At 29.7% G+C, this 26,069-nt stretch overlaps 1 protein-coding gene across 3 annotated transcripts in view; it reads left to right on the forward strand.

The window, feature by feature from the left end:
- LOC107624973 (uncharacterized) overlaps window positions 1-24,930 on the forward strand; it is a 38,091-nt gene extending 13,161 nt beyond the window's left edge. Inside the window, exons 4-13 of one of the 3 annotated variants that reach the window (XM_016327473.3) lie at window positions 56-2,542; window positions 2,715-3,059; window positions 12,995-13,858; window positions 14,063-14,890; window positions 15,308-15,958; window positions 16,050-16,871; window positions 21,209-22,261; window positions 22,687-23,989; window positions 24,242-24,360; window positions 24,571-24,930. In XM_016327473.3, the coding sequence (XP_016182959.2) occupies window positions 56-2,542; window positions 2,715-3,059; window positions 12,995-13,858; window positions 14,063-14,890; window positions 15,308-15,958; window positions 16,050-16,871; window positions 21,209-22,261; window positions 22,687-23,958 (8,322 nt within the window). In that variant the 3' untranslated portion in view covers window positions 23,959-23,989; window positions 24,242-24,360; window positions 24,571-24,930. The remainder of the gene's footprint in view (window positions 1-55; window positions 2,543-2,714; window positions 3,060-12,994; window positions 13,859-14,062; window positions 14,891-15,307; window positions 15,959-16,049; window positions 16,872-21,208; window positions 22,262-22,686; window positions 23,990-24,241; window positions 24,361-24,570) is intronic. The other 2 variants (XM_088504826.1, XM_088504825.1) reach the window with 2 other exon arrangements.
- The last annotated feature ends 1,139 nt before the right edge of the window (window positions 24,931-26,069 follow it).

A 26,069-nucleotide genomic window follows, 5' to 3' on the forward strand; every position in this document is an offset into this window, starting at 1 on the left:
TTTCTAAATGTTTTATATTTATGATTATTTTTCTAATAAAAGATTTGTATTCCAGATACCTTTAAAATCAAGAGAAACAACCAAGAAAAAGATCAAGGAATCGCTAGAAGACCCTAATGCAAGATTGATCGGTGTTTTTGGGGCAACTGGTGTGGGAAAGACCACTTTGGTAAAAAGTGCTACTGCTCTGTTGGAAAAGCCGAACGAGTTCGATGTGGTGATAACGGTTAAAGTGACAAAATGTCCTGATATAAAAAGGATACAAGGCCAAATCGCTGACATGCTGGGAGTGAAGTTTGAAGGGGAAAGTGAGCATGCAAGAGCAATCACCATACAAGACAAGCTTAAGAATGAGAAGGACAACATCCTTATAATCCTAGATGATCTATGTGCAAAAATAGATCTAAATTCATTGGGGATTCCATCACCAACCGATGATCTTGGTCCTCTTCTCTTGACAAAAGGTGAATCTTCTGCTGACAAACAAACTGATGGAGCAGATAAGGAGAAACAAACTTCCACACAAGATAACAGGGAAAGAGCTCACACAGAAACTAACAAGCAAAAAGCTCAGACAAGCAAGTTGAAAACAGAAGAGGGTAGCAGGGGGTATAAGATTTTGTTGATTTCTGATCTGAGACAAGTATTGACTGAAATGGATGTGAAGCTAGACCTTATTATCCATGTGAAACTCTTAACTCGTAAGGACGGAGAGACACTGTTCAAGGAGATGGCTGGAATAGGAGCCAACAATTCTGAAATTGAAACATTAGCAGCAGAAATAGCCAACAAGTGTCAAGGTTTGCCGATGTCAATAATTACAACTGCAAAGGCATTGAAAAATCAGAGCCACTTAGTTTGGAAGGATACTCATCGAGCGCTTGAAAAGCTTGAAGAGGAAAACCAATTAGCAGCACCTGAGTATTCTACAAAGTTGAGTTATAGCCTTCTAGAAAATGAGGAGCTCAAGCTTACCTTCTTGCTTTGTGCCCGTATGGAACATGACGCATTGGTTGCCGATTTGGTGCGATATTGCATTGGTTTGGGTTTTCTTCAAGGCGTCTACTCAGTTTGGGAAGCCAGAGACAGAGTACAAATGTTGCTCGTCAAGTTAAAAGAGTCAGGTTTGTTGTCTAATAGTTATTCAAGTGATCGTTTCACCATGCAAAATCTTGTTCGTAATGCCGCTTTGTCAATATCATCCGAAGAGAGGCGTGTGTTCATGATGGCCGAAGAAAAACTAGATGAATGGCCTGATGAGGATCTACTTAAAGAGTACACTGTTATTTCCTTACAACGTTGTAATTTCATTGAGAGATTTCCTGTGAACATGTGTTGTCCTAGGCTTAGAGTCTTTCATATTGAAAATAATGATCCATCTTTACAAATACCAGATAATTTCTTTAAAAAAATGAGAGAACTTAGGGTGTTGATTTTGGTTGGGTTCAACCTTTCATCATTGCCTTCCTCAATTAGATACCTAAAAAAACTAAGAATGCTTTGTTTTGAGAAATGCATTTTAGGTGAACGTAAGCAATTAGGTGTCTTGGGAGAATTAATTAATTTAAGAATACTTAGCTTTTCAGGATCTGATGTCAAAGCTTTGCCTGATGAGCTAAAGCATTTATCTAAGCTTCAAATCTTTGACATCAGTAACTGTTACAAGCTTAGAGAGTTTCCACATGATGTAATGAAAAGTTTGACTAGGCTTGAGGAGTTGTATGTGAGAAACACTCGCATTCAATGGAAGGCAATTAATGACAGTGTTCTATCTGTGTTGGGTGATCTGAATCAATTAACAAATCTAGACCTGCAAATCCCAAGTGTTGAGCATCTACCCAAGAATTTGTTCTTTGACAAGTTGTACAGTTACAAGATTATCATTGGCTCTTTAAATAGATATTTAGAGGCTGATTTCAAGATTCCAGATAAGTATGACCTGTCAAGATGTTTGGCATTATGCCAAAAGGATGGCTTTGACATTCATTCCCAGGAGGCAATCAAAATGTTGTTTGAAAGGGTTGAAATCTTGTTGCTGCAAAACTTGAACGGTGTCCAAGATGTTTTTTATGAGTTGAATCTAAATGGATTTCCTTATCTTAAACGTTTATCCATTGCAAGCAACAAGAGTGTTCGCTCTCTCATTAGTCAGCAGAGGCAGCGTTCTGATCAGGTGGTTTTTCCCAAATTGGAGTCATTGTATCTCTATAAGCTTAGGAAAATGGAGCAAATTTTCTCTTGTCAGCCACTCTTAGAAGGTTCCTTTGGTAACTTGAAAATGATCAAGATCAAACTCTGTGGTTGCTTGAAGAATGTTTTCTTAATGTCTATGGTTGAACTTCTAATTGCTCTTGAGACAATTGAAATTTCAGAATGTAACTCTTTGGAGACTATTGTTGGAGAAACAATTAATCATAATGAAACAGAGCCTACTCTTAAGTTTCTCAAACTTCGTTCTTTATCGCTGCAATCTTTATCCAAGTTTACTGGGCTCTATCCAATTTCATCTGAAGAAGATAGCAGATCACTGTTTGATGGCAAGGTATGCTCATAACTACTTTTCAGATTTGATTCTCTTGTACATTTTGAACTTTGTTTCATAATAGGAAGAAAGCTTGTATATGTACTAAAAAAAGTGACAAAAGAAAATAATTTGAGAAAATTATATTCAACTACTTTTGGAATCAGCATTAGTTGTTTATATTGCTTGGCAGATTGAATTTCCGGAGCTAGAGAGAATTGAGTTGTCTATGCTCCAAATCAAACACATATGGAGTGATCAAATATTGGCTTGTCATACCGTTGACCAAAGAACTTTTCCTTTTCATCAAAAGTTGACGAGATACTTTGGCAAGAAGCGCCACACTATCAAACAAACTTATTCTTCCTTTCAAAATTTGATGCACCTCGATGTGAATGGTTGCTGGAATTTAGAAAGCCTATGGTCTTTCTCTGTTGCTAGACATTTGGTGAATCTTCAAAGCCTTTTTGTTACTGATTGTAAGATGACCCACATCTTCCCCCATGATCAAGGTGATAGTGAGGCTAAAACGAAAAAGGTATGTAACTAATTCATTAACATTACATTAGATTTGTTTAATTAATTAGTTCTTGATAAAAAAAATTCAAGTGCCTCTAGAAAAAATTATAGATTGGTTTTAATCTATTTATTACATGACATATTATTTATTAGATCCATATATCCATATATTAATATAAACAATAACAATAATATCAAATAATATCATTATGTCTCATCATGTGATGTCTCTTGTGAGATTGTTCATAGAGACCTTGTTTAACCATCTCATACAAAATCTTTTTAGATTTTCTTTTGCTTCTAACTACTATAGGTCTATCTTTTATCAAATCTGTCGTCGTCTTTGTTGTATGATTCATTCTTTTATTATTGTATTTAATTAGTATTTGATATTTTAATTGAATAATAATAAATAAAAATTTTTTGTTTTAATTTTTTAAAAATATTTTACTAAAAGGTGATTGGCTGATTTTTATTTTTTGTCAAGTCATTAGAATTGGTGACATGATATCATTAGAAAAAACAAAAGATGACTTAAACTCATTATAAAGAATGTTAGTATCAACTTATATGTTATAAATAGATAAATAGAGACTTTTAGCAAATAACAAGTTGTAAGCCAAATTTAGGCTAACAAATTTACATTACAAATTAGGCCTATTAACAGTGAAGCTTGGCCTAGCCTTACTTGTCTCCACCCTTAATGCTCAGTTCTGAAATTAATATGAAAAGATGAAGACTTAGAGATGAACCTGTTGGAATAAATTAATTTTATTAACCCAGATCATCCATATCGAATCATCAAAAATATAACATAACATAATGCGGAAGCGTACCTGGATTCATGAACATGAATCATACGATCGGAAGAGTTTGGATCTTGTAGTTCTTTCGATCTTCCTCAACCAAAGCCTTCTGTATTTCTAGGAGGCTGAACTGCAACTCTTTTGATGGGGAAAGAGCAACAAAGGCGGCTTTGGTATATTGGGGACCGAAACCCTGAAGGTCTATTTATATTTGAGCATGACACCCATTAAACCCTTAAGCCCAAATAAAATAGTATCTAAAGCCCAAAAGATAATATATCTAAAATCCAAAAGGATAATTATCTAAGGAACAAAAGATAATATCTGGTTTTATTCTCATTTAATTCCAAATCAAAAGTAATAATGACTTATTCAATTTAGCATTTATAACAATAAATAAGATCACCATTATATAAGTCATTTAATTTGAAATAGCATAATTTGTGATTATAATTAATATATATATTGCCTACAAATAAGTTAGGAAATCAAAATAATTTCCTAACAATCTCCCACTTGGGCTATACATATATTCTTTCTTGACATAATCACATCTTATAAATTTTATGCGCGCATCTGAATGCTATTTCTCTCATTACTTTAACAATCTGGTCCGTCTCATACATTAGATATGGAACTACCGCAGCTTTTATCACATTAAATACCGTGACTAAACCACGCCAATCACCATCCTAATATACTTAACGACATAGATCAAATTTGGATGAGTAATATGGAAATTACATGCCAAGTGATCTCATGCATGTCTATTTCCAGCTGGTCCAACTTTATTGAGATCAAACACAATACAAATATTGCAAAATGAATATTTCACATAACATGAAATAAACCATCAACTTAATTCTGCAGAAAAATAACTCAATATCTGTCATAGGACATACAGCATAAACTCCACTAAACCAAGACATCACAACTATTGACACCCATCCAAGCAGTGTGCTCATAAAAAAACTTTAGGGGTCAATCCCTTGGTAATGGGTCTGCTAGCATATACTCTGTTCCTATATGTCCTATGGAAATCTGGTTTTTCTTAAACTTTCTCCTTAACAACTAAGAACTTAATGTCTGTATGCTTCGATTTTGTCAAGCTCTTATTGTTATTGGAGTATAGTACTGCTGACTTATTGTCACAAAATATCTTTAATGGCCTTTTAATGTCATCTACTATATGAAGCTTAGTGACAAAGTTTCACAACCATATGCCATGAAATCGGAATCAGAGTACCTAATGATCTCCAAATTTTCTGATCTCCGATAAATAAGCATGTAATCCTTTGTTCTCTTTAAACAACGCATTACGCGTTTAACAGCTATCCAATGATCCGTGTCCGGATTGCTCAAGTATCTACCCAACACTCCCACTATAAATGATATATCGGGATGTATGTAGACTTGAGCATACATTAAATTCCCTAGTGCTGATGCATAAGGTTTATCATGCATTGTTGTCTTCTTAAGATCATTTTGGGGCATTACTTGAGACTGAACTTGTCTCCTTTAGTTACGGGTGTGTCCATTGGTCTACAACTTTCTATGCCATATCTACTTAAAAAATCTTTTCGATATTGTTCTTTTGTGATAATCCAAGAATACCTTGAGAGCGATCTCTTAGTATCTCGATTCCTAATACAAAAGAGGCATCACCAAGATCTTTCATTTCAAATTTGTTCGATAGAAATTTCTTAGTTTCATGCAACAAGCCTATATCGCTACTGGCAAGTAGAATGTCATCAACATGTAAGACCAAAAGGATGTATTTACTCCCACTGAACTTGCGGTATACATATTCATCTATAATATTTACCTCAAAACCATGAGGTAATGAGTTAATTAAACTTGTGATACCATTAACGGGAAGCTTGTTTGAGACCATAGATGGATTTTCTCCTTTTTCTATTGGATCTCCTTAATGACACTTCTTGAGGTTGTTGAGCTTGCTGTATGGGTTGGGGTTGATGAGGATTCTCATCATTTTCTTGTACTGTAGCAGTATCTCGAGCAACAACAATATTCTCATTGTTCTCTTGTACTGTAACTGGATCTACAGTAGAATTCTCATTTTGCTCTTGTACTATAACTATATCTTGAACAACAATAGGCACAAAAACCTGATCATTGTCAGCTACAGAATCCTCATCAAAAGCAACATTCCTAATATTTCCTTCCCCCCAAACTCAACATCCTCAAGAAATCTCGCATTTCCCGTCTCAAAAATAGACCTTGATGCAGGTTTGTAAAACTTGTACCCCCGTGAACGCTCAGCGTAACCAACAAAGTAGCAACTGATTGTCCTTGAGTCCAATTTTCTTTCATGCGGCCTATAAGGTCGCGCCTCAACTGGACATCCCCAAATATGCAAATGCTTTATACTGGGCCTTTTCCCAGTCCAAATTTCATATGGGGTTTTGTTAACTGCTTTGCTTGGCACCCTATTAAGGATGTACACTGCGGTCTTTAAGGCTTCTCCCCAGAGTGATTCAGGCAAAGAAGAATGACTAATCATACTTCTCACCATGTCTTTAAGAGTTCGGTTCCTTCGCTCTGCAACACCATTCATGCTAGGTTTGCCTGGCATGGTGTATTGCGGAACAATACCACACTCCTCTAGGAAAAAAGCAAAAGGCCCGGGACGTTGCTCACCTGTACCATCATATCTTCCGTAGTATTCACCACCACGATAAGATTTGACAGCTTTAATTTTCTTTCCAAGTTGAAGTTCAACTTCAGCTTTGAAAGACTTGAAAACATCCAAGGCTTGGGACTTTTCGTGAATTAAATATGGATACCTGTAACGAGAGTAATCATCTATGAACGTAATATAGTACCATTGTCCATTCCAAGAGACAGTAGGGAATGGGCCACATATATCGGTATGTATCAGTTTTAAGACATCTTTAGTTCTCTCGGCACCTAATTTCCTTTCGTTTGTCCTTTTTCCCTTTATGCACTCAATGCAGACTTCAAAGTCCGCCAAATTTAGGGGTCCAAGAATTCCATCCGACATGAGCCTTTGAATTCTCTGTTTAGATATGTGACCTAGGCATTTGTGCCATAATGATGCCGAATTCTCATTTAGTTTTCGTTTTGTACTCGTTTGCAGTATTTCATTATTATAGGAATTAAAGTCAAGCCTATATAGATTATCCACCAAATGACCAGAGCAAATATTATTCGAATTATAGAAGAGACTGACTTTATTGTCTCCGAACGAACAAAAATAACCTGATTTGTCCAAACGAGAAACAGAAACCAAATTTCGTCTAAATGACGGTACATAAAATGTCTCTAATAAATCCAAGTAAAATCCACTCGTGGAACATAATCTAAAGGTTCCTATAGCTTCAACTGCAACTATATTGCCGTTTGCCACATAGATGTATCTTTCAGCATCACTTGGCGGTCGGCTCCACAGGCAACCCTGCATAATAACACTTACATGAGTAGAAGTAACAGAATCTACCCACCAAGTATCAACAGGTGCATAACTTAAACTAGCCTCAGAACAAACGAAAGTAAGAATTATACCCTTCTTTACACGCCAGGTGGCATATTTGGTACAATCCTTCTTCATGTGTCCCACCTTCTTACAGAAGAAACAAGTTGAAACTTGATCTTGTTTCTTAGCCTTTTTCTGCTGAGAAGGCACATCCGCAGTAGTATCACGCTTTCTTTTATACTGAGAAGATGAAGTCATGTGAGCACTTTCAGTCTTATCTTGCTGCAGCCTCTCTTCTTCTTGCACACAGTGAGATATAAGCTCATTTAAGGACTAAGTGTCCTTCAGAGTGTTATAACTCACTTTGAATTGCCCAAAGTGTGCAGGAAGGGAAATCAAAATGAAATGCACGAGAAGTCTTCAGACAACTCTAACTTTAGTGCTTTCAATTTTGAAGCAAGATGAGACATTTCCATAATGTACTCCCTTATATTTCCTTTACCTTTATACCTCATGGAGACAAGTTTGCTCAAAAGGCTACTTGCCTCTGCCTTTTCATTCTTAGTAAAGAATTTTTCAACATCTTTCAGGAACTGTTTGGCATCTTTATCCTCAGTAATTGAGCCCCGAAACGCCTCAGGAATTGAGCGTTTCATGATCATAATGCTCATTCGATTGGATCTCTCCCACTTCTCTATTTTAACCTCATTGAGGTTTTCCGGAGTGGAAGTGAGTTTCTCCTCTCGAAGAGCTATATCTAGATCCATACAACCGAGGACAATCTCCACGGTATCTTTCCAAACTTTAAAGTTTGAACCATTCAACATAGGAATACTGCTAATTTGCGCAGAAACATTGGTAGCTAAAGCCATAGTTTCTGTATTAGAACAAAAGAACATGCAGTAAATATTAGTTAATTAATGGGTAAAAATCCATATTGAGATATCCAGCACAACATTAATTTTCAATCTTTGGATAGAAAAATTAACTGTAAGTGATACTCTCATTGCAGTAATCAAATATTGTCAAAATTCTTGTCACACATTAAGCCTTTCTTTGGACCGACTTAATGCGCACATGGAAACTTAAACTTCGCAACCTATTTATTACCGCATATATTTTCTATTAATTGGCCAAACAATAACCTTCCTATGGGCCGATTATTGACCGCATAATTAATAGAAAATAAACAAAAGTGTGCAATGCTTATTATTTGGCCAAACAATAAACTTCCTTTGGGCCGATTATTGTTCGCATAAATAATAAGCATTACTTTATTTTTAATTTGTTATCCAAACATGTATTTATTTTCAATATGTGTATGTAATTCGGCTAAATATAGACCTTCCTTTAGGCCGACCAATATTCGCATGAATTACATAACACCATATTCCTAATGTTTTAAAATAAATTAATTTTCACAAAAGAGGCTACTTTGACAGCATAATGTTCAATCAATTTATTTTAAAACCAAATCTTTATAAAATGAATGGGTATACTAATCCAAATTGTTACTAGTTTCTTTATGTAACAATTAAATAATATTTTTTATTATTCAAATATTATTAATATGTATACATAACTTGGCCAAATATAAATCTCTTTTTAGATGGATTAATATTCATATAAGTGACATATACATATTAATCCTTATATCCTAAAAGGATAATCAATTAACTTTATACCAAATTAATAGTACACCCAATTAAATATGAGATAATTATAATTTAATAATGTTCTATATATTTTTTAAAATAAAACATTTGTTTATTACGTAATTAAATGCCAAATCGATCTCATATATATATATATATATATATACCTTAATGTATTATCCGAATAATATATATAAATATTCATAATGATAATACACGTACATATATAGAAAATTACAATCACAACATTAGCATAAAAAAAAAATGTTAACCTTTAAAGTGATTATATATCCTATACGAAAGGTTATATATGTATACAGTGCCGTTTGCGTTGCCCCTTTATAAATATTTATACGTATATTGAGCACATACATAAGGGGAACAATTTCGTGCAACAATTTCGGATGCAACGTAAACAACGCATATATATATATTGATCTAATAAAATAAAATCGAATATTTTTTATGATTAAATTATGGATGGCTCTGATACCACTTATTGGAATAAATTAATTTTATTAACCCAGATCATCCATATCGAATCATCAAAAATATAACATAACATAATGCGGAAGCGTACCTGGATTCATGAACATGAATCATACGATCGGAAGAGTTTGGATCTTGTAGTTCTTTCGATCTTCCTCAACCAAAGCCTTCTGTATTTCTAGGAGGCTGAACTGCAACTCTTTTGATGGGGAAAGAGCAACAAACCCTGGAGGTCTATTTATATTTGAGCATGACACCCATTAAACCCTTAAGCCCAAATAAAATAGTATCTAAAGCCCAAAAGATAATATATCTAAAATCCAAAAGGATAATTATCTAAGGAACAAAAGATAATATCTGGTTTTATTCTCATTTAATTCCAAATCAAAAGTAATAATGACTTATTCAATTTAGCATTTATAACAATAAATAAGATCACCATTATATAAGTCATTTAATTTGAAATAGCATAATTTGTGATTATAATTAATATATATATTGCCTACAAATAAGTTAGGAAATCAAAATAATTTCCTAACAGAACCTTTTTGTAACTTTACATCAATTAAATTTTTAAACTAGATGTAACTCATTCTAATGCCCTTAATTGCAAAAATATATATGATATTTACTCTCTTTTTATCCAAAACTTTACATGTAAATCGTTTTAGTATCCTGTACTGTTATATACATTTTTTAAGTCAATAAATATCATATATAAATCTTTTTTAGTACTCTAATACATTTCCAACATTCTCCTTAGTATTTATAAAACTTCTGTAATAAATCTATTTGCCATAAATCAAACTATTTCTCCAAAATTTAAGCCTCTTGTCTCAAAATAATATATAATGGCATATTTCTCGTAAAAAAACCAAATATGAATGAAATTGTAATTGACTTTGAAAGAACCTAAGAGTTTGCCATAAGTTTTCCATTTGCACCATCACTTATATATATCTAATTTAGGAGCTTTCAAAGTCAAGTACAGCAGTTTCATATATATATATATATATATATATATATATATATATATATATATATATATATATAAAATAAAGATTAACTATACTAAATTTTACTAAAATTGGAGATTAATAAACATGCGATCAATGTGCAACCAATTTTGATTTATATGCATTTTGAACATATATTACATTAATTTTTAAATATACACGTTATCAAGTAGTTTTCAACCCACTTACAATTTTGTAGACATAAATTATAGGATATATAAATTTATGTTCAATACTTAGATTTTTATTAAAAAAAAAAAAACACCTACCTTATTGAAGAGTTATCCAATTATATAACAATTGTTTAAATTTTCACCAATCATTATTTTATTCTAATTCCATATATCTACGACAAGTGTTAAATACAAGTGTTAATGCGCTGCCAGAAAGTTAGGATTAATACTCTTTAAATTTTAAATTCTAAATTTTTAATATTAAATTTTAAATTATAAATCTTAAATTTTAAATCGTAAACGCTGAACCTAACCCTAAATTTTAAATTCTAAACTTAATTTCTAAATTCAAAATTTGAGTCATTGATGTAAAATATCATAAATAAAGAGTTAAAATTTATTTAATTGGCAAGAAGTACAATAAACCTTACTTAATAATAAGAAATGTTTAGGGATTAAATTATAGATACACACATAAAATAATCAAAGTAAAATTCATATAATATGCAGAAAGGTAAATTAATTATACTATATATGTTTTTTATAAGTGTTATATTATTTAAAAATTAATTAAATAATATTAAACTAATGTTAAATTTGTATATAATTTCATATAACTTTTTTGAACTATTTTATATTAAAAATATTTTGCAGAATATTTATTTGATAATATGTATATAATTTTATATAATTATTTAACTAAAATGTAATATAAATTATATAGTTTATTATTTTAAAAATTTGAATTCTATTATTCTAAAAAAAACATAGACCTTTTATATTAGAGTTAAACAAAGTTACATCTTTATTTATTTTTTCTATTTAAACATAGGCTTTTTATAAAAAAGTTAAAAAAATATATAATATAAAATTATAAATTAATTTTATAATCATGATATATTTGAATATATTTAATAACTAGTAAAAAGATGTACTAAATTTAAATTTACTTGGGTTAGAAAAAAATGAATGAGAATGAAAAATACAAAAAATATAATAAAAAAATTATGAATTAATTTTATAATTATGATATATTTGAATGCATCTAATAAAAGAGATGTGCCAAATTTAAACTTACTTAAAGAAATTTTTATCAATTGGAATGAGAGATTAAAAAATAAAAGATAATATAAATCTTATATAGTATATATAAATAGACCCAAATAGTATAATAGTAAAATTGTAAAATTTTTAACATGTATAAATTATAGAATTTTAATATTTATAACTGAAAGTCTTTATAATTATTATTATGATATTTTATTATATTTAATTAATATTTTATGTTTTAATTAAATAATAATAAATAAATTTTTTTTTAATTTAAAAAATTATTAAAAAATAATTGGCTAATTTTATCTTTTGCTAAGTTATTAAATTTCTGATGTAATATAATTAACAAGATAAAAATGATTTAAATTTATTATAAAAAAAATTGATATAAACTTTTATATATTATAAATAGATAGATTTTAGTTTGAGAACCTACAACACTTTTTTTTTATATATACAGAGAAATAATATTCATTCTCATATATATTGTCGGTAAATGATTGACGATGACACTCCTAAAATATATAACATTGTTACTGTAGAATATAATAACACTAATAATAATAAAGAATACCAAAGAGTTCTTTATAGTCAAATATGAAGAAAATCAAATAAATTTAAAATTGATTTATAGTTAATTCTATCTAATTTAATCAAATTCTAACTAATAATAAAATTAAAAAATATAAGAATTAGCAAAATTTATTATTTTTATCAATATTTTTAATTATTAATCTAATTTTTTAGTTTAATAATAATAATTTAATTATATCTTTAATCCATACTTTTAAATATTGCTTATTAATTATTGACCAAAAATATAAATTTTGTCTATTCTTTAACATTCTTTTAGTAAAATTAACATTTAAATATTTCATAACAAATTCAACTTTAGTGGCTTTTTATTATTTAGCTATAACAAAAATTCTGTTAGACTCTTAAACATTAAAAAATATAGAATAAGTGATCTCATTTTCAAAAGTTGGTGAACATTTGACATTCAAAAAAAATAATGTCATGTTTTAGAAGATCCTGAAGCCTAATGCTATTGCTCATAAGCCGCTCTGAATCTCGTGCTTCCTTTGTTACACTGTCTTGGAGTAAAACTGTAAAAGAATGAACAGGGCTTTTAGTTCTCCTTCCTTTGAATCACATTCATATTCCTTATTTACCTTTCTATATACACCCATGCACCATCACATGAATTTCTATACCGCTTCATTCAATCACCCATTTTGAATGCAATACAAGTATTTAGTATAGTTGCTAATTTTGATTAGCTTGCTTTTGTATGTAAACCAAAAGCAGGATGCCATTTTTCCAAACCTGAAGACCGTCAAGCTGAGTAGCATGAAGAGATTGTGTAAGATATGGAATTCTGATGAAGCTCTTGAAAATTCCTTTGGCAAGCTGAACACTCTGATCATTGATAATTGTGATGAACTGGTCAATGTAATTCCTCGTAATATGGCTCGAAGATTGTCTAGTTTAAGTTGCTTGAGGGTTACGAACTGCGCATCAATCAAAGTTATATTTGAAGAAGCTGATGATGATGATAAAAGACAAGATGCTATGCATAATATCAAGTTGCAAGATATTCATTTAGAAGCACTCCCGAAACTGGAGCATGTATTCAAATGGAAGAAAGAAGTAAAATGGAGTGATCTCAAATTGCAAAAGATATCTGTGCATGATTGTGAAAGATTGGAAAACATATTTTCAGTTTCTGTAGTCAAGAATGTTAAAATAAGCCTTGAAAGCCTTGAAAGCCTTGTGGTATCAGATTGCTCTCAACTCAGAGAAATAGTGGGCAACAAGAGAGAAGACGATGCTGTCATCAACAAAAGTTGTGCTGTTAAATTCAACTTGTCTAAATTGAGAAAAATACTGTGCAAGGGAGAAGATGCTGCCATCAACACAAATAGTTCTATTCAATTTGAGTTTCCTAAATTGACTACTGTGAAGTTTTTTGGATTATCAAAATTCAAGAGCTTCTATTCATCAGGATCTTATGAATTAAGTTGTCCAACATTAAAAGACCTATCTATTAAAAGTTGTGACTTGTTGGAACTATTTGAAGAAACCTCATCACATGCAGAATTAAAGAATGTTCTTTTTCCAGAAAATTCTAAAACTGGTGAAAGAGAAGGAGAAGGAAAAGTAAAGGAGGTAATACTAGCAAGTCTTTTAACTCTGCATAAATTCTAGCTTGCTAGTAGTAAAATGGAATAAAGTTTATGGCATAAGAAAAATTAGACAAATTAATTAAAATAGAATAGAACAGTCAATAGCAATGTTGTATATAAACATATTTTAACATATCTAGATTCTACAATATATAATTTATTGATTTTAATTATTTATTTCATATAGGTAATCCATAACAAGTTAAAGTCCATGCACATTGAATCACGACATCTAGTCGGGTCATCAAGGGATAGCTTAGAAGAGCTTCAGTTGTCTAGATTGGAGAATACTGATATTATATATTGTTTCCTTCATTGCAATCCTAACCTCAAGAGCTTACACTTGGATGATTGTGACTTTGAAGAATTGAAGCCTGGTGGAACAAGAAGGCCCGCTATTGGGGTTGTGCCAAAGTTGAAAAGCTTGAATTTAACAAACATGTCTTATCTTAAGAAGATTTGCTTTGAACAAGATGCAGTTCTTCAAAAGATAGAGTCATTGGTTATAAACAAATGTTCAAGTTTGCACACCATAGCACCTTCGTCTGTGTCTCTTGCTCACTTGACAATTCTAGAAGTGGTTGAATGTGACGAATTAAAATATGTGATGTCACCATCAACTGCCAAAAGCTTGAATCAACTCAAAACCATGAAGGTAATCAATTGTGAATATCTAGAGGAAATTGTTTCAGAGAAAACACAAGAAGGACAGGAAGAAAAAGAAAATGTAGGCACGAAGGTTCCCATCATTTTCAAACAATTGACAACTCTTGAGCTTGTGTCATTGGTGAGCCTTAATAGTTTCTGCAGCTCCAAAAATTATGCCTTTATATTCCCATCGCTGGAGAATTTTATTGTGAGTGCATGCCCCAAAATGAAAGTTTTCTCTGCAAAAGAAGTGGACTGTGGGCCAAATTTGCAAAAGATATATTATGTGCATGACAAAGAGAAAAAGAGATGGTGTTGGCACGAAGACAATATAGGATCTACAATAAAATACATATTTGATAATAAGGTAAGTCTTTTATGAAATTTCATTTTCCTTTTAATTAGCGATTCCTTTTTCATTTCCTCATTTAATTAATAATTAAGACATAAACATCATTTCATTTTATTTTATTCTGTAACTTATTTTATTTTATTCGAACATGATTTTGTTTGAATTATTTGGACAACACCTTTATAATTAACATTTTTATTTACACGGTTCATTATTAAATAAAATATTCGAATAATGTAACAAGTATACTTCAATTTATTTTTTTTTGTTCTAGTAAATTTTCGAGTTGCATTTTTTGTTAGTGGTTGGTTGCACTTATATCTCTAGCTATTTGACTTAGAGCTAATAGGAAAAACATTTTGATAATAGTCATGCATTTGGTTTGCATGAAATAAATTATAATTGTGATAACTAATTTTGCATTATTCACAGAAATTTTTTGAAGGCATGAATGAGCTATGGGTTTCCGAATATGATAAAGATCTTAAACCAATCTGGCGAAATAAAGAAGGTCCCCGAAAAGATTGGTTTTCTGGTTTAAAAACTCTGACGCTATTTTACTGGGATGCATCTAATGCGCATGCAATTCCATCAAATGTCCTCTGTTGTTTGAAGAGCTTACAAGAACTTGAAGTGTGGAGATGCGAGAGCATAGAAAGCATTTTTGAGATGGATGACACTAAGAGCTGGGAATCATCATTCAAACTGAAGAAGCTAAGTTTAAAGCATCTACCAAGTCTGAAGAGTGTGTGGCAACATGACAAAGGAGAAATCCTTCTAGGCTTTCAAAATCTGCAGCAGGTCACTATCAATGGTTGTAGTAAACTGACAAGTGTGTTTCCTACTGTCTTGGCCAGAGATCTTAAAAAGCTCGAGGAACTCGATGTAAGAGATTGCTCTGAGTTGCAAGAACTTGTTGAAGACGTGGAAGGATCAGAAACGTTTAAGTTTCCTCGTTTAACCACACTGAGACTATCAAAGTTGCCACAACTAAATGACTTAAACTCTGGAAGATTGAGTCTAGAGTGCCCCGAGTTAAAGCAGCTGCACCTGTATCCGAAGCAACAACAAAAATATCCGGAGGTAATAAGCAAGTGCATGGGGTCTATATACATTTTTTCGTCTCTTATATATTTTGTTTCTTATCATTTGCTTTGCCTTAATTAATTATTAGGGCGGTATTTCCAAGGTGGAGAAGTTGTGGCTCGGTCCAAGTCACACTTTGGCGAAGCAGTTTCTGAATCAAGGCGGCTTTCATCACTCTTTAAATGAACTTCACCTTGCGTATTTCCCTGATTACAATGATGATGGAGAGAACTCTACTTCACCATTTGAGATACTTGCTGACAAGATGCTTCCCAAATTAGAGATTATTGAAATAGCAAGTAACAATTGCAAAACCATCAATATTCCCAAAGAAGCGGGTGAGAGGATTCTTCACTTGAAAGAATTGAAGTTGTCGTCACTACATGAGCTGAACTCCATTAGTGGGCTAGAGTACTTGTTAAAGCTGCGGCTATTGGAGGTTTCTTCTTGTCCAAAATTGACAACAGTATTAGTACTACATTCATACTCCAATCTGAAAGAATTGCATATAATTGATTGTGGTGGATTGGAGTGTTTATTGGCATCCTCAGCAGCAAAAATGCTAATACACCTTGAGGAGTTGAAAGTTAAGAGGTGTGAGTCATTGAAAGAAATAGTGGGAAAAGAAGAAGAAAGTGGGAGGGAAGACATTATTGAATTTAAGCGCCTACACAGGATAACTCTTGTATCTATGAATAGCTTGGAATGCTTTTATTCAGGGAATGCCACACTGAATTTGCCCTCTTTAATTCGAGTGGACATAGTAGGGTGCCCCAAGATGAAATTTTTTTCTCAAACAGAAACACATGTGAAACTACCATTGTTTCAAGTATTTTACTCCTCTTATGAAGCTGAAAGATTGTTCCTCCCTGATCTAAACGTAGCTGTTGCATGCCAGTTTCTACAACAGGTAAAAACTTCTGAATTTATTTCCATCAAAGTTTCTTTTTTTTTTTTTTTAATATTCAAGTTTTGTTTTCTTTCCAAGTCTAGCCAATAACCATGGCTTCGATAATAATAATAATAATAATAACAATAATAATAATAATAATAATAATAATTGTTTGACTTTAACTTTGAATACTACTACAAGTCTACAACTCAAAACATTTTATGTTTCTTACATGGTCAAAAAGACTAGCTAGATTCTTGAGTTCATGACGTATTTAACATATAGGACAAAGATATATAACTTTTTAAAAAACCTTATGCATATGGTTTTCTTTTTTAATCTGTAAGACGATCTTATACTATATAGCGATGTTAAACAATTTATATATGGCGCTAATTTTCCATTTTCATTTTGTATATAAGATAACCGTACCATATTATGTAGAAAATTATTACTTTTCATGATGTTATCTTTCCTAGCTAAATGTTTTGTATACATATAAGTATGTATAAGTACCTATGGCTATTCCTATTTCTCAATGTATGTTAAATGTAAATTAATTAAAAAATTATAGCACATATAAATTAATGATAGGTTAAAATTAAAATATGTTTTCTTTGAATAATGACTTTCAAACTAATTTTAATATTTGTCTTAATAAAAGTCACTTTGGTTATATACAATATAAATTTGGTCATTATTATTTATCACGCTCAACTAATTTAACTTAATCCTAGTTAATCTATTATATATCTATTACTTATTATAAATTTATCTAATGTAAAATATAAAAAAGGCATATACAAGAGTAGTGAAATGGGTGAGGTAGGTGACGTCAAAAGAAATTTATTAATAAAATAAAAATTTTAAATATAAATAAAAAGACAAACATGAGGATATGAAGATAGTAAGGGAAAGGTTGAGGTGTGAAATTACCAAAATAAAAAAAGGTGGTAAGTGGCATAAAAAGAAACTTTTCAACCAAATTTAAGATTTACTAAAATTTTTTGTTTGGCGAATGAAATAGAAATAATAAGATGAATTTATATAAAAATAAAAAATATTTGATATTTTTCTGATATGCCATTAAATAAAATTTTCCAATAAAATTTAATATTTATAAAAATATATTCTGAGAAAGATTTAGAAATAAACAATAATATATAATATTTTGTATATTCAGTTATTTAAGAGTACTTTTATTTAATAATTTAAATTTAAACGTTAATAAGATTTATTTTTATATTAATATACATTCTTTTTGTTTTGAAATTATCGTAAAACAAAGAGATTACATTATAGTATATAAGTGTATATACATACTCCATTATATTGTTACTTTATTGTTAATTACTTTAACTTTTTCTTTCTTTTATTTTGTTTCATACTATTTTTCATTCTCATTTTTCTATCCTAATATATAACTAAATTCTTCATTAATAATTTCATTCAGAATTATTCAACTACTATCTTTCTTTTTTTACTAATTAAATGTTATTTAGTAATTTTTTTAGATTGATTTTAAGTTTCCTAATAACCTGACATCTAGCCAAAGTAAGAGATAAAAAAGAATAAGTGAAGCGTATTTTTGAAAACAAAAATACTATTAATACATAAGAAAACAAAACATCAAAACAAAATAAAAAGAAAACATATATTAATTGTTAACAAAATGCAAATATCAAAATGATATTTACTCTAACTCTCTAAGGCTATATGTAAGGCTATATGTATGACGGTGTTTTGATAAATTTTTATATGTTCAATCTTAAAAGTATATTCATGTTATTACAACTATTTATTTTTAGTTTTGTACTATTTTTTATATTATAAATGCCTTTAAAATATGTATTAAATATGACATACTGACAAGAACGGTACAAGATATATCCAACTAAAAAATGAACCACCTATTTTTATACAGTTTATATTGATATAAATTCTAGAAAAGAAATTTTTTTTTTTGACAAAACTATTAATACAAGCATATAAATGTTTAATTTGTATATAGGTATCTCGTAAGGAGATTAGTATATACATGATATTAACCACGTATTATACGTGTAATTCAAGTATAAAAAATTTTATTATGTGCGAGTTTGAAATATTTTCTGTAGAAAGTTAAATACTTGATTATTTTTAACTAATTGATGAATAGTTTTATTTTGCAGTAATTTCAATATTGAGGGATAGTATGAAAAAAAAAAGAAATTAAATAGAGAAATAAGAGAAACCGTAAAATAGATTAATCAGAATTTTAGTAACAAGATACTCTTTTTTAACAAATAATAAGGCTCATTCTTAAACACTCAAGTAAAAGTATTATATTCTCTTTTAACTAAATAAATTTTAGTGTTTTATTTATTATTATTTACATTAATAGTTTAAATTTAAAATTTTGAATTTAAAATTCAAAATTTAGGATTTACAATTCAAAAAATATTGCATTCTTTTTTTTTTTTTTTTGGAGTTCATTAGAATTCGTCGATAATAACTAAATTTTTAAGTGTGTATTACATTGAAAAACATTATGTGTTGTTTATTGTCAATAATCACTTGTCATTCTCTAATTAATAATAACAACAACATCAACAAAGTCTTTTACTTTTCACAAATAATTTTACCAAATTAACTTTTGAAAGATATATTTGTAAAAATTATAACATATATATTTGGTAAACTAAATTAAAAATAACTTTTAATAATACAAATAATAATTATTATATTTAATAAAATAATTTTTAAAATTTAAAATGATCATAATATATATAAAAATAAAGAGAATTTTGATTGTAAATAAAATTTGGTATCAATAATTTAATCAAGAATAAATATAAATATTTATTAATATAAAATTATAATTTTAATAAATACAAATTAATTTTAAAAAACACTTCAAAAAATGTCTCCAATTTTTTAAAATTAAAAGTATAAATATATAATCATTTTGATTTACCAAATACAAAATAAAATACTGTGGCTTTTTAAAAAGTTTAACAAAGCAAGTTAACATCACTCTTCTATATTATGTTAATGTACAATATTTTTTGGTAGCATATCTCATATATTCAACTAAAAAAATTATAAATACTTTTAATTTGGGGTGTTGGATACCAAATTAAAGAAATAGAATAATGCAACTAAAATACTATAATTATTTTTAGATAATAATACAATATGAAAAGCCAAACATAAAGAAGTGCAAGAGGTGATGTATGATGAAAATACCTTTAACAAATTTTCAATTTGGATTTATATTAATAGAAAAATGTTTTAATTTAATAAAAATTTTAGTTAGAAAATGAGATAAAAATAAAAATAAGAAATAAGAAATAAAAAGATATATCATAAAAATTTAATTGAGTTAACTAAATAATTATTATTTAAGTATGTTCAATTATTTAAAAGTATTTTTATTTACCTATTATTTTAAGCATTATTAAATTATATTCATTTTTATGTTTTTTTATTTAGATAATTATTTTTATTAAAATTTTTGTTCCATAATATCTCTTACTTTTAACTTTCTAGGCTAATATATGTTTTTTATTTTTTGAACAAGTATATTAAAATAAATATATGACGTATCTGTTTATAATCTATTTATTTCTTTTTTTTTCACCACTTTAAAACTTTTTTCATGATATCACTCTCACTTTTCTAAACGCCATTAAATTATCATCAGTTGTATTTTTATTAATCAATAAATGCATTTATTTAGAGTAATATATAAAAAGGATGCATCGAGTATAATTTTTTTAAAATCGACGAAGATAAACTTTTATATGCTTTTAACAATGCATTTGATTTATGCTATCACAACTATATATATATATATATATATATATATATATATATATATATATATATATATATATAATATGTATGTGTGTGTTTTCCGTACTGCTTTTTTATAATATAAATTAATATAAGTGGCTATAAATGTCTCCAAAATTACGTTAAACATGCTAAGATCTTAGTACAAAATTCACCAGTTAAGAAATTGATCATATATCCTTTTAATATATATTGATATAAATCTTAGAAATGAAATGAAAATGGGAAATATATTATTTTTTTGTTAGTATTGTTTTATGGTCACGCCAAAAGAGATATAATTAATTAAAATAATTTTGACAATAAATCAATGTGGAATGCATATAAATAATTTTGTCCATTAAATTTGATAAGATGATTAGTCGTCTTTCCAATTAAAAAACTCAGAATATATCTGTTATTTTTTTGTAATTAATTATATTTACCATTACTGTTATTTCTGATAGAAAATTTGAAATGTTTAAAGTTCTAATTAATCTTTTTTATTATATCTATTTTCCCGACATAACAAAATTCAGAGAAGTCTTGATCTTGGCTATCACCCAGAGCTAAAAGATTTATGGCTTGATAAAGTACATATCCCAGCTGAGGCCTTCTCCTCTGGTTTCAATTTGGAAAGTTTGATGGTGAAAGGGTGTGATGAATTCTTTACAACCGCAATACTACCTTCTCATTTACTTCCTTTCCTCCGTCGATTACAAGAGTTGGTGGTGCGGGGATGCAATTCTGCTGAGGCCATATTTGAAGTCAAAGATACACCAACAAATATTGTTATTCCTTTGAAGAAATTGACTTTGGAGAAACTTCCAAATCTGAGGCATATTTGGAACAAGGATTCTGAAGGAAAGCTCAGTCTTCCCAAACTGGAGGAGGTTATTGTTGATGAATGTGCAAACATAAAATCGGTGTGTCCAGAATCAGTTGACAAGGGTAACATACAAAGGTTAAAAGTGAAACAGGTTAGCATCTTCTCCACGCTATCTTGTCTGAAGCTGTGGAATTTGCCAAATTTCGAGTGTCCATTACTACTATCGCATTTGCTACCTTCCCTTCATAAATTAAAAGAGTTGGTGGTTGGAAAATGTGGTTCCTTGAAGACTATATTTGATGTGAAAGATGCACCAACAAATGAAGAGGATACAAACATGATTACTGATATTCCTTTGAAGAAATTGACTTTGGAGCATCTACCAACTCTAAGCCATATTTGGAACAAGGATCCTAAAGGAAGTAGTCTCAGCTTTCTATGTCTGGAAGAAGTGGTTGTGAATGGATGTAAATGCCTCACAAGCTTGTTCCCAGCATCAGTGGCCATGTCTAACATAAAAAAGTTAGATGTGAGAAACTGCGAGGAATTGGTTGAAATTGTTACAAAAGATGAAATAGACAATGAAAAAACTACAAATAAGGAGCTTATTGTGTTCCCTAAGCTAACATTATTGACTCTGCATAATTTACCAAATCTTACATGCATTTATGTTGGAATGCAAATTTCAAATTTGCCCGAGTTAATAGAATTTGATGTTTCTCATTGTAACCTGATAAAAAAATTCGCAGATTCCGCTCCAAAGGTATGAAAGCTCTTGTCTTAAAAGTATTCATAACTTTTTAGTCTTGTTAATTTTATATATGGTATACTTATTTCTCCATAAAATATGCATTTTTGAGGAGCCTTCACTTTATTTATCATAATAAGCAGCTCATTCATATTTTATTTCTTCATATAGCTATAGTGTATCAATTCAAACACTTTAGATAATGGAATTCTTGTACATTCATAACGAACCTAATGCATGCAGTATCTAATGTGAGAAGCTTGCCACCTTTAGAAAATATGACCATTGTTACATGAATGAAGCACATCTAAGATAGCTATATATATGCATTGTTATTAAATTTAAAAATTGCATTGTTACATTAATGAAGGTAAATTATGTTGTCATGTGATGATGATCGTGTGTTGTCCTTCTTATTAAGTTTGAATCCAATGGAGCAGGTTGTTACCCCTCACTTAGAGGGGCTGTCAATAGACAAGGAAGGTGTGATGATGCTTGAGAAAGGACTACTTCATTTGGACCTCCAAAACATAAAATATCTGACATTGCAAGGCTTTAATGATATTCATGACTCAGATGCCGCATCTGTCTTTGATTTCTTTCCAAAGGTTCCACTTCCCAATCTTCTGATGCTTGTGGTGGTCGACAGTGCTTTCAAAGAGATATTCCCCTCAAAAATGCCTGAGATACTTCATTCACAGCTGCTTGTTCGAGCATTGGAACTGAGGAATCTGCACAAGCTTGAATCCATTGGGTTACAGCACACCTGGGTGGCCTCCTCTAATCTCGCATCGCTGAAAGTTGAGGGTTGTGCATCTTTGAAGTATTTGTTCACTTCTTCAGCCGCCAAATGTCTTGTTCAACTTCAACAGTTGCAAGTATCCAACTGTGAAGCACTGGAAAGTTTAATGGTGGATTATCAACCACATGATGATGATCATGATGTCATCATATTCAAAAAGCTTAAGAAACTGTCTCTTAGCCAGATACCAAAACTTGAGAGCTTCTACAAAGGAAAGTCAACTTTGAATTTTCCATCTCTGAAGGAAGTCGAGGTTACTGAATGCAACAGATTGGAGTATCTGTTCACATTCTCAACTGCCAAATGCTTGCAAAGTTTGCATGAGATGAAGATTTCCAAATGTGAGTCATTGGAAACATTAGTATTGGCAACACAAGAAGTGGACAAATCACATGAAGATCTCATCACATTCTCAGATCTTGAGAATCTGTCTTTTAGCCAGTTACCAAAACTTGAGAGCTTCTACAAAGGAAACTCAACTTTGAATTTTCCATCTCTGAAGGAAGTCGAGGTTACTGAATGCAACAGATTGGAGTACATGTTCACATTCTCAACTGCCAAAAGCTTGCATAAATTGTGGTACATGAAGATTTCCAAATGTGAGTCATTGAAAACAGTAGTATTAGCAGAGGCGGACGAGCCACATGAGCTCACATTCTCAAAACTCTGGAAGCTGTCTCTGAGCGAATCACCAAAACTTGGAAGCTTTTTCACGGGAAAGTCAACTCTGAAATTCCAAGCATACTTGTACATTGAGATCAGTCAATGCAAGATCATGAAAACTTTCTCACATGGTGATGTGGAAGCACCTAAATTACAGATGGTGAAGATAGATGGAGCGAGTTGCTGGATAGATAATGTAAATGCTGCAGTCAGCCAACAATTTGAGAAACGATCTAAGCAGCATTGATGAGTTAATTAGTACAATTATAATTTAACATGTAAGTTAGTTCCTCTATCTGCTAAATTTGCATCATCTTTTACTTTTCATGTTACGCAATGCACCAAAACAATGGAAAAAGTTTTTGTTTGGAATGTCATTTGATTTGCTCCCTCCATATTCGGTTATATTAATTTTTGATATTGCTCATTTTATTATCCAATTCTTGTCCTTTGTGAGAATTTAATAAATTAAAGAACGGTATAGTTAATGTAACTTGAGTTAACTAGCTCTTGTATATAAATGCTTGCAGGAAATTTGTTGCTTGCTAAGGGAAGCTTATTTTCAATGCATTTGTTACCACTTACCAGTTAGCCTTGCAAAACTAGTAGTCTAATCAAGGAGCAATGGACAAATAAATAAGGATGGTTGGTAAGTTTTTTATTTTATTTTGAGAAAATAAATAAAATGATGCTGTTACATATTTCTTTTTGCTACAGGAAAGTTTTACTCTAATAAGTTTGGGTAACATTGTAACAATCATTCAACTCAAATTTTGAAGAGTTTGTTTTTTTCAACCTATAATTTTTTTAACTTCAACCAATATCTAACACAATTGTTTTATGAACTTCTATTTTTAAGGTTCTATGGGACACCAATTGCAGCAATTAAGAGGATATAAGTGGATCCCATCATGGCAACAAATATTTATTTCTGTTTGAGTAGTGTGGTGTGGTGTGCATGATATGAATAAGTTCCCTGTATCACTATGCAGGAAGAAGTGTGTGATTGCCTTTTAAGTGGCATAGTTATAAACTAAGTGTGTTTTATCAATAAAATTATATCTTGTATTTTATACAAGATATAATGTGTGTATGCTTTGTAATTTATTGAGAACACTAGTTTATTTTTATGTATGATAGTGAATTGTGGGTGGGAGTGGATCCTTTTCCGAAAAAAAACTAGATGCTGTGAAGTGTTGAATCTAACCCTTCATTGTTTTCTCTCTCTTATTTAATTTTGATCCCACTTATAAAATTAAAGGTGAGAGATCACACTTTATTCTCTCAAGTATTTTTTTTTACTAGAGATGATCCATTTCCATTGTGGGTATATCTAAATGAGCACAATAATTATGTGCTTATTGGATATGCCATACTTATATAGACCATTAGATTTTATTAAATAAAAATCAAATGCTAATATGAAAGAAGAGTATTGATGGACTCTAATAAATACAAAATATCCTAATACTAAATAAATACTTTAAATGACAATACTTTAATACATAATATTTTAAATGACAACAAAATCTTTTATTCTTAAATAATTAAATAAAAAACATATAAATACAAAAATATGAGTATTCTTTATTTAATAAGATTATTTATTATGCAAAAAACTTTTATAATAGTAAAAATTATATTAAAACAAAATTTTAAATTGTAACATAAAAATATAAAATAATTAAAATTTTATTTTATATTAATTGACAAATAATTATATTATTATATTCAAAATTTATTATATAATATAATAAATATTTTATTATATAATATAATTTTTTATTAAAATATTTCAAAAATATAATTTATTTAAAATATTATATATAATATAGGGCAAAAAACTAAAATAAGCCAAGGTGAGTATTTATTTACACAAATCCGCGAAAGCCAAATCTGATTCATGTATCAACCAAAACACGTTTATATGTCAGGTAAGTTCGAACTGCATTTACATATAACACAATTGCACACTCATACTAATTCGAATCAACCTGATTCGAATTACACCCATGCACGCGTTTTCAAGTAATTCGAATTGGATTGATTCGAATTATTCATGGTATAATTTGAATTATACTGTTAAAAAATTAATAATTTATTAAAAAAATTTATTAAAAAAATTACTAAAAAATTAAAAAAATATATATTTTATTTCATACATTAAAAAAAAGCTATCAAAATATTTAATTACGAATCTTCTTTAAAATATTAATGAGCTATCAATTCGAATTTCATACAATACTCTTTTGTTCATTAATAGCTCAGGAATATTTTTTTAAATTTTTTTTAAATAAATTTATTTAAATTATACTACAAAAAATATTTTATTCTATGCAAAATAATTTTTTAAAAATG

The sequence above is a fragment of the Arachis ipaensis genome, chromosome B2, assembly GCF_059453495.1.
Source record: "Arachis ipaensis isolate K30076 ecotype BB chromosome B2, ASM5945349v1, whole genome shotgun sequence".
In the NCBI taxonomy this organism is placed as follows: Eukaryota; Viridiplantae; Streptophyta; class Magnoliopsida; order Fabales; family Fabaceae; genus Arachis; species Arachis ipaensis.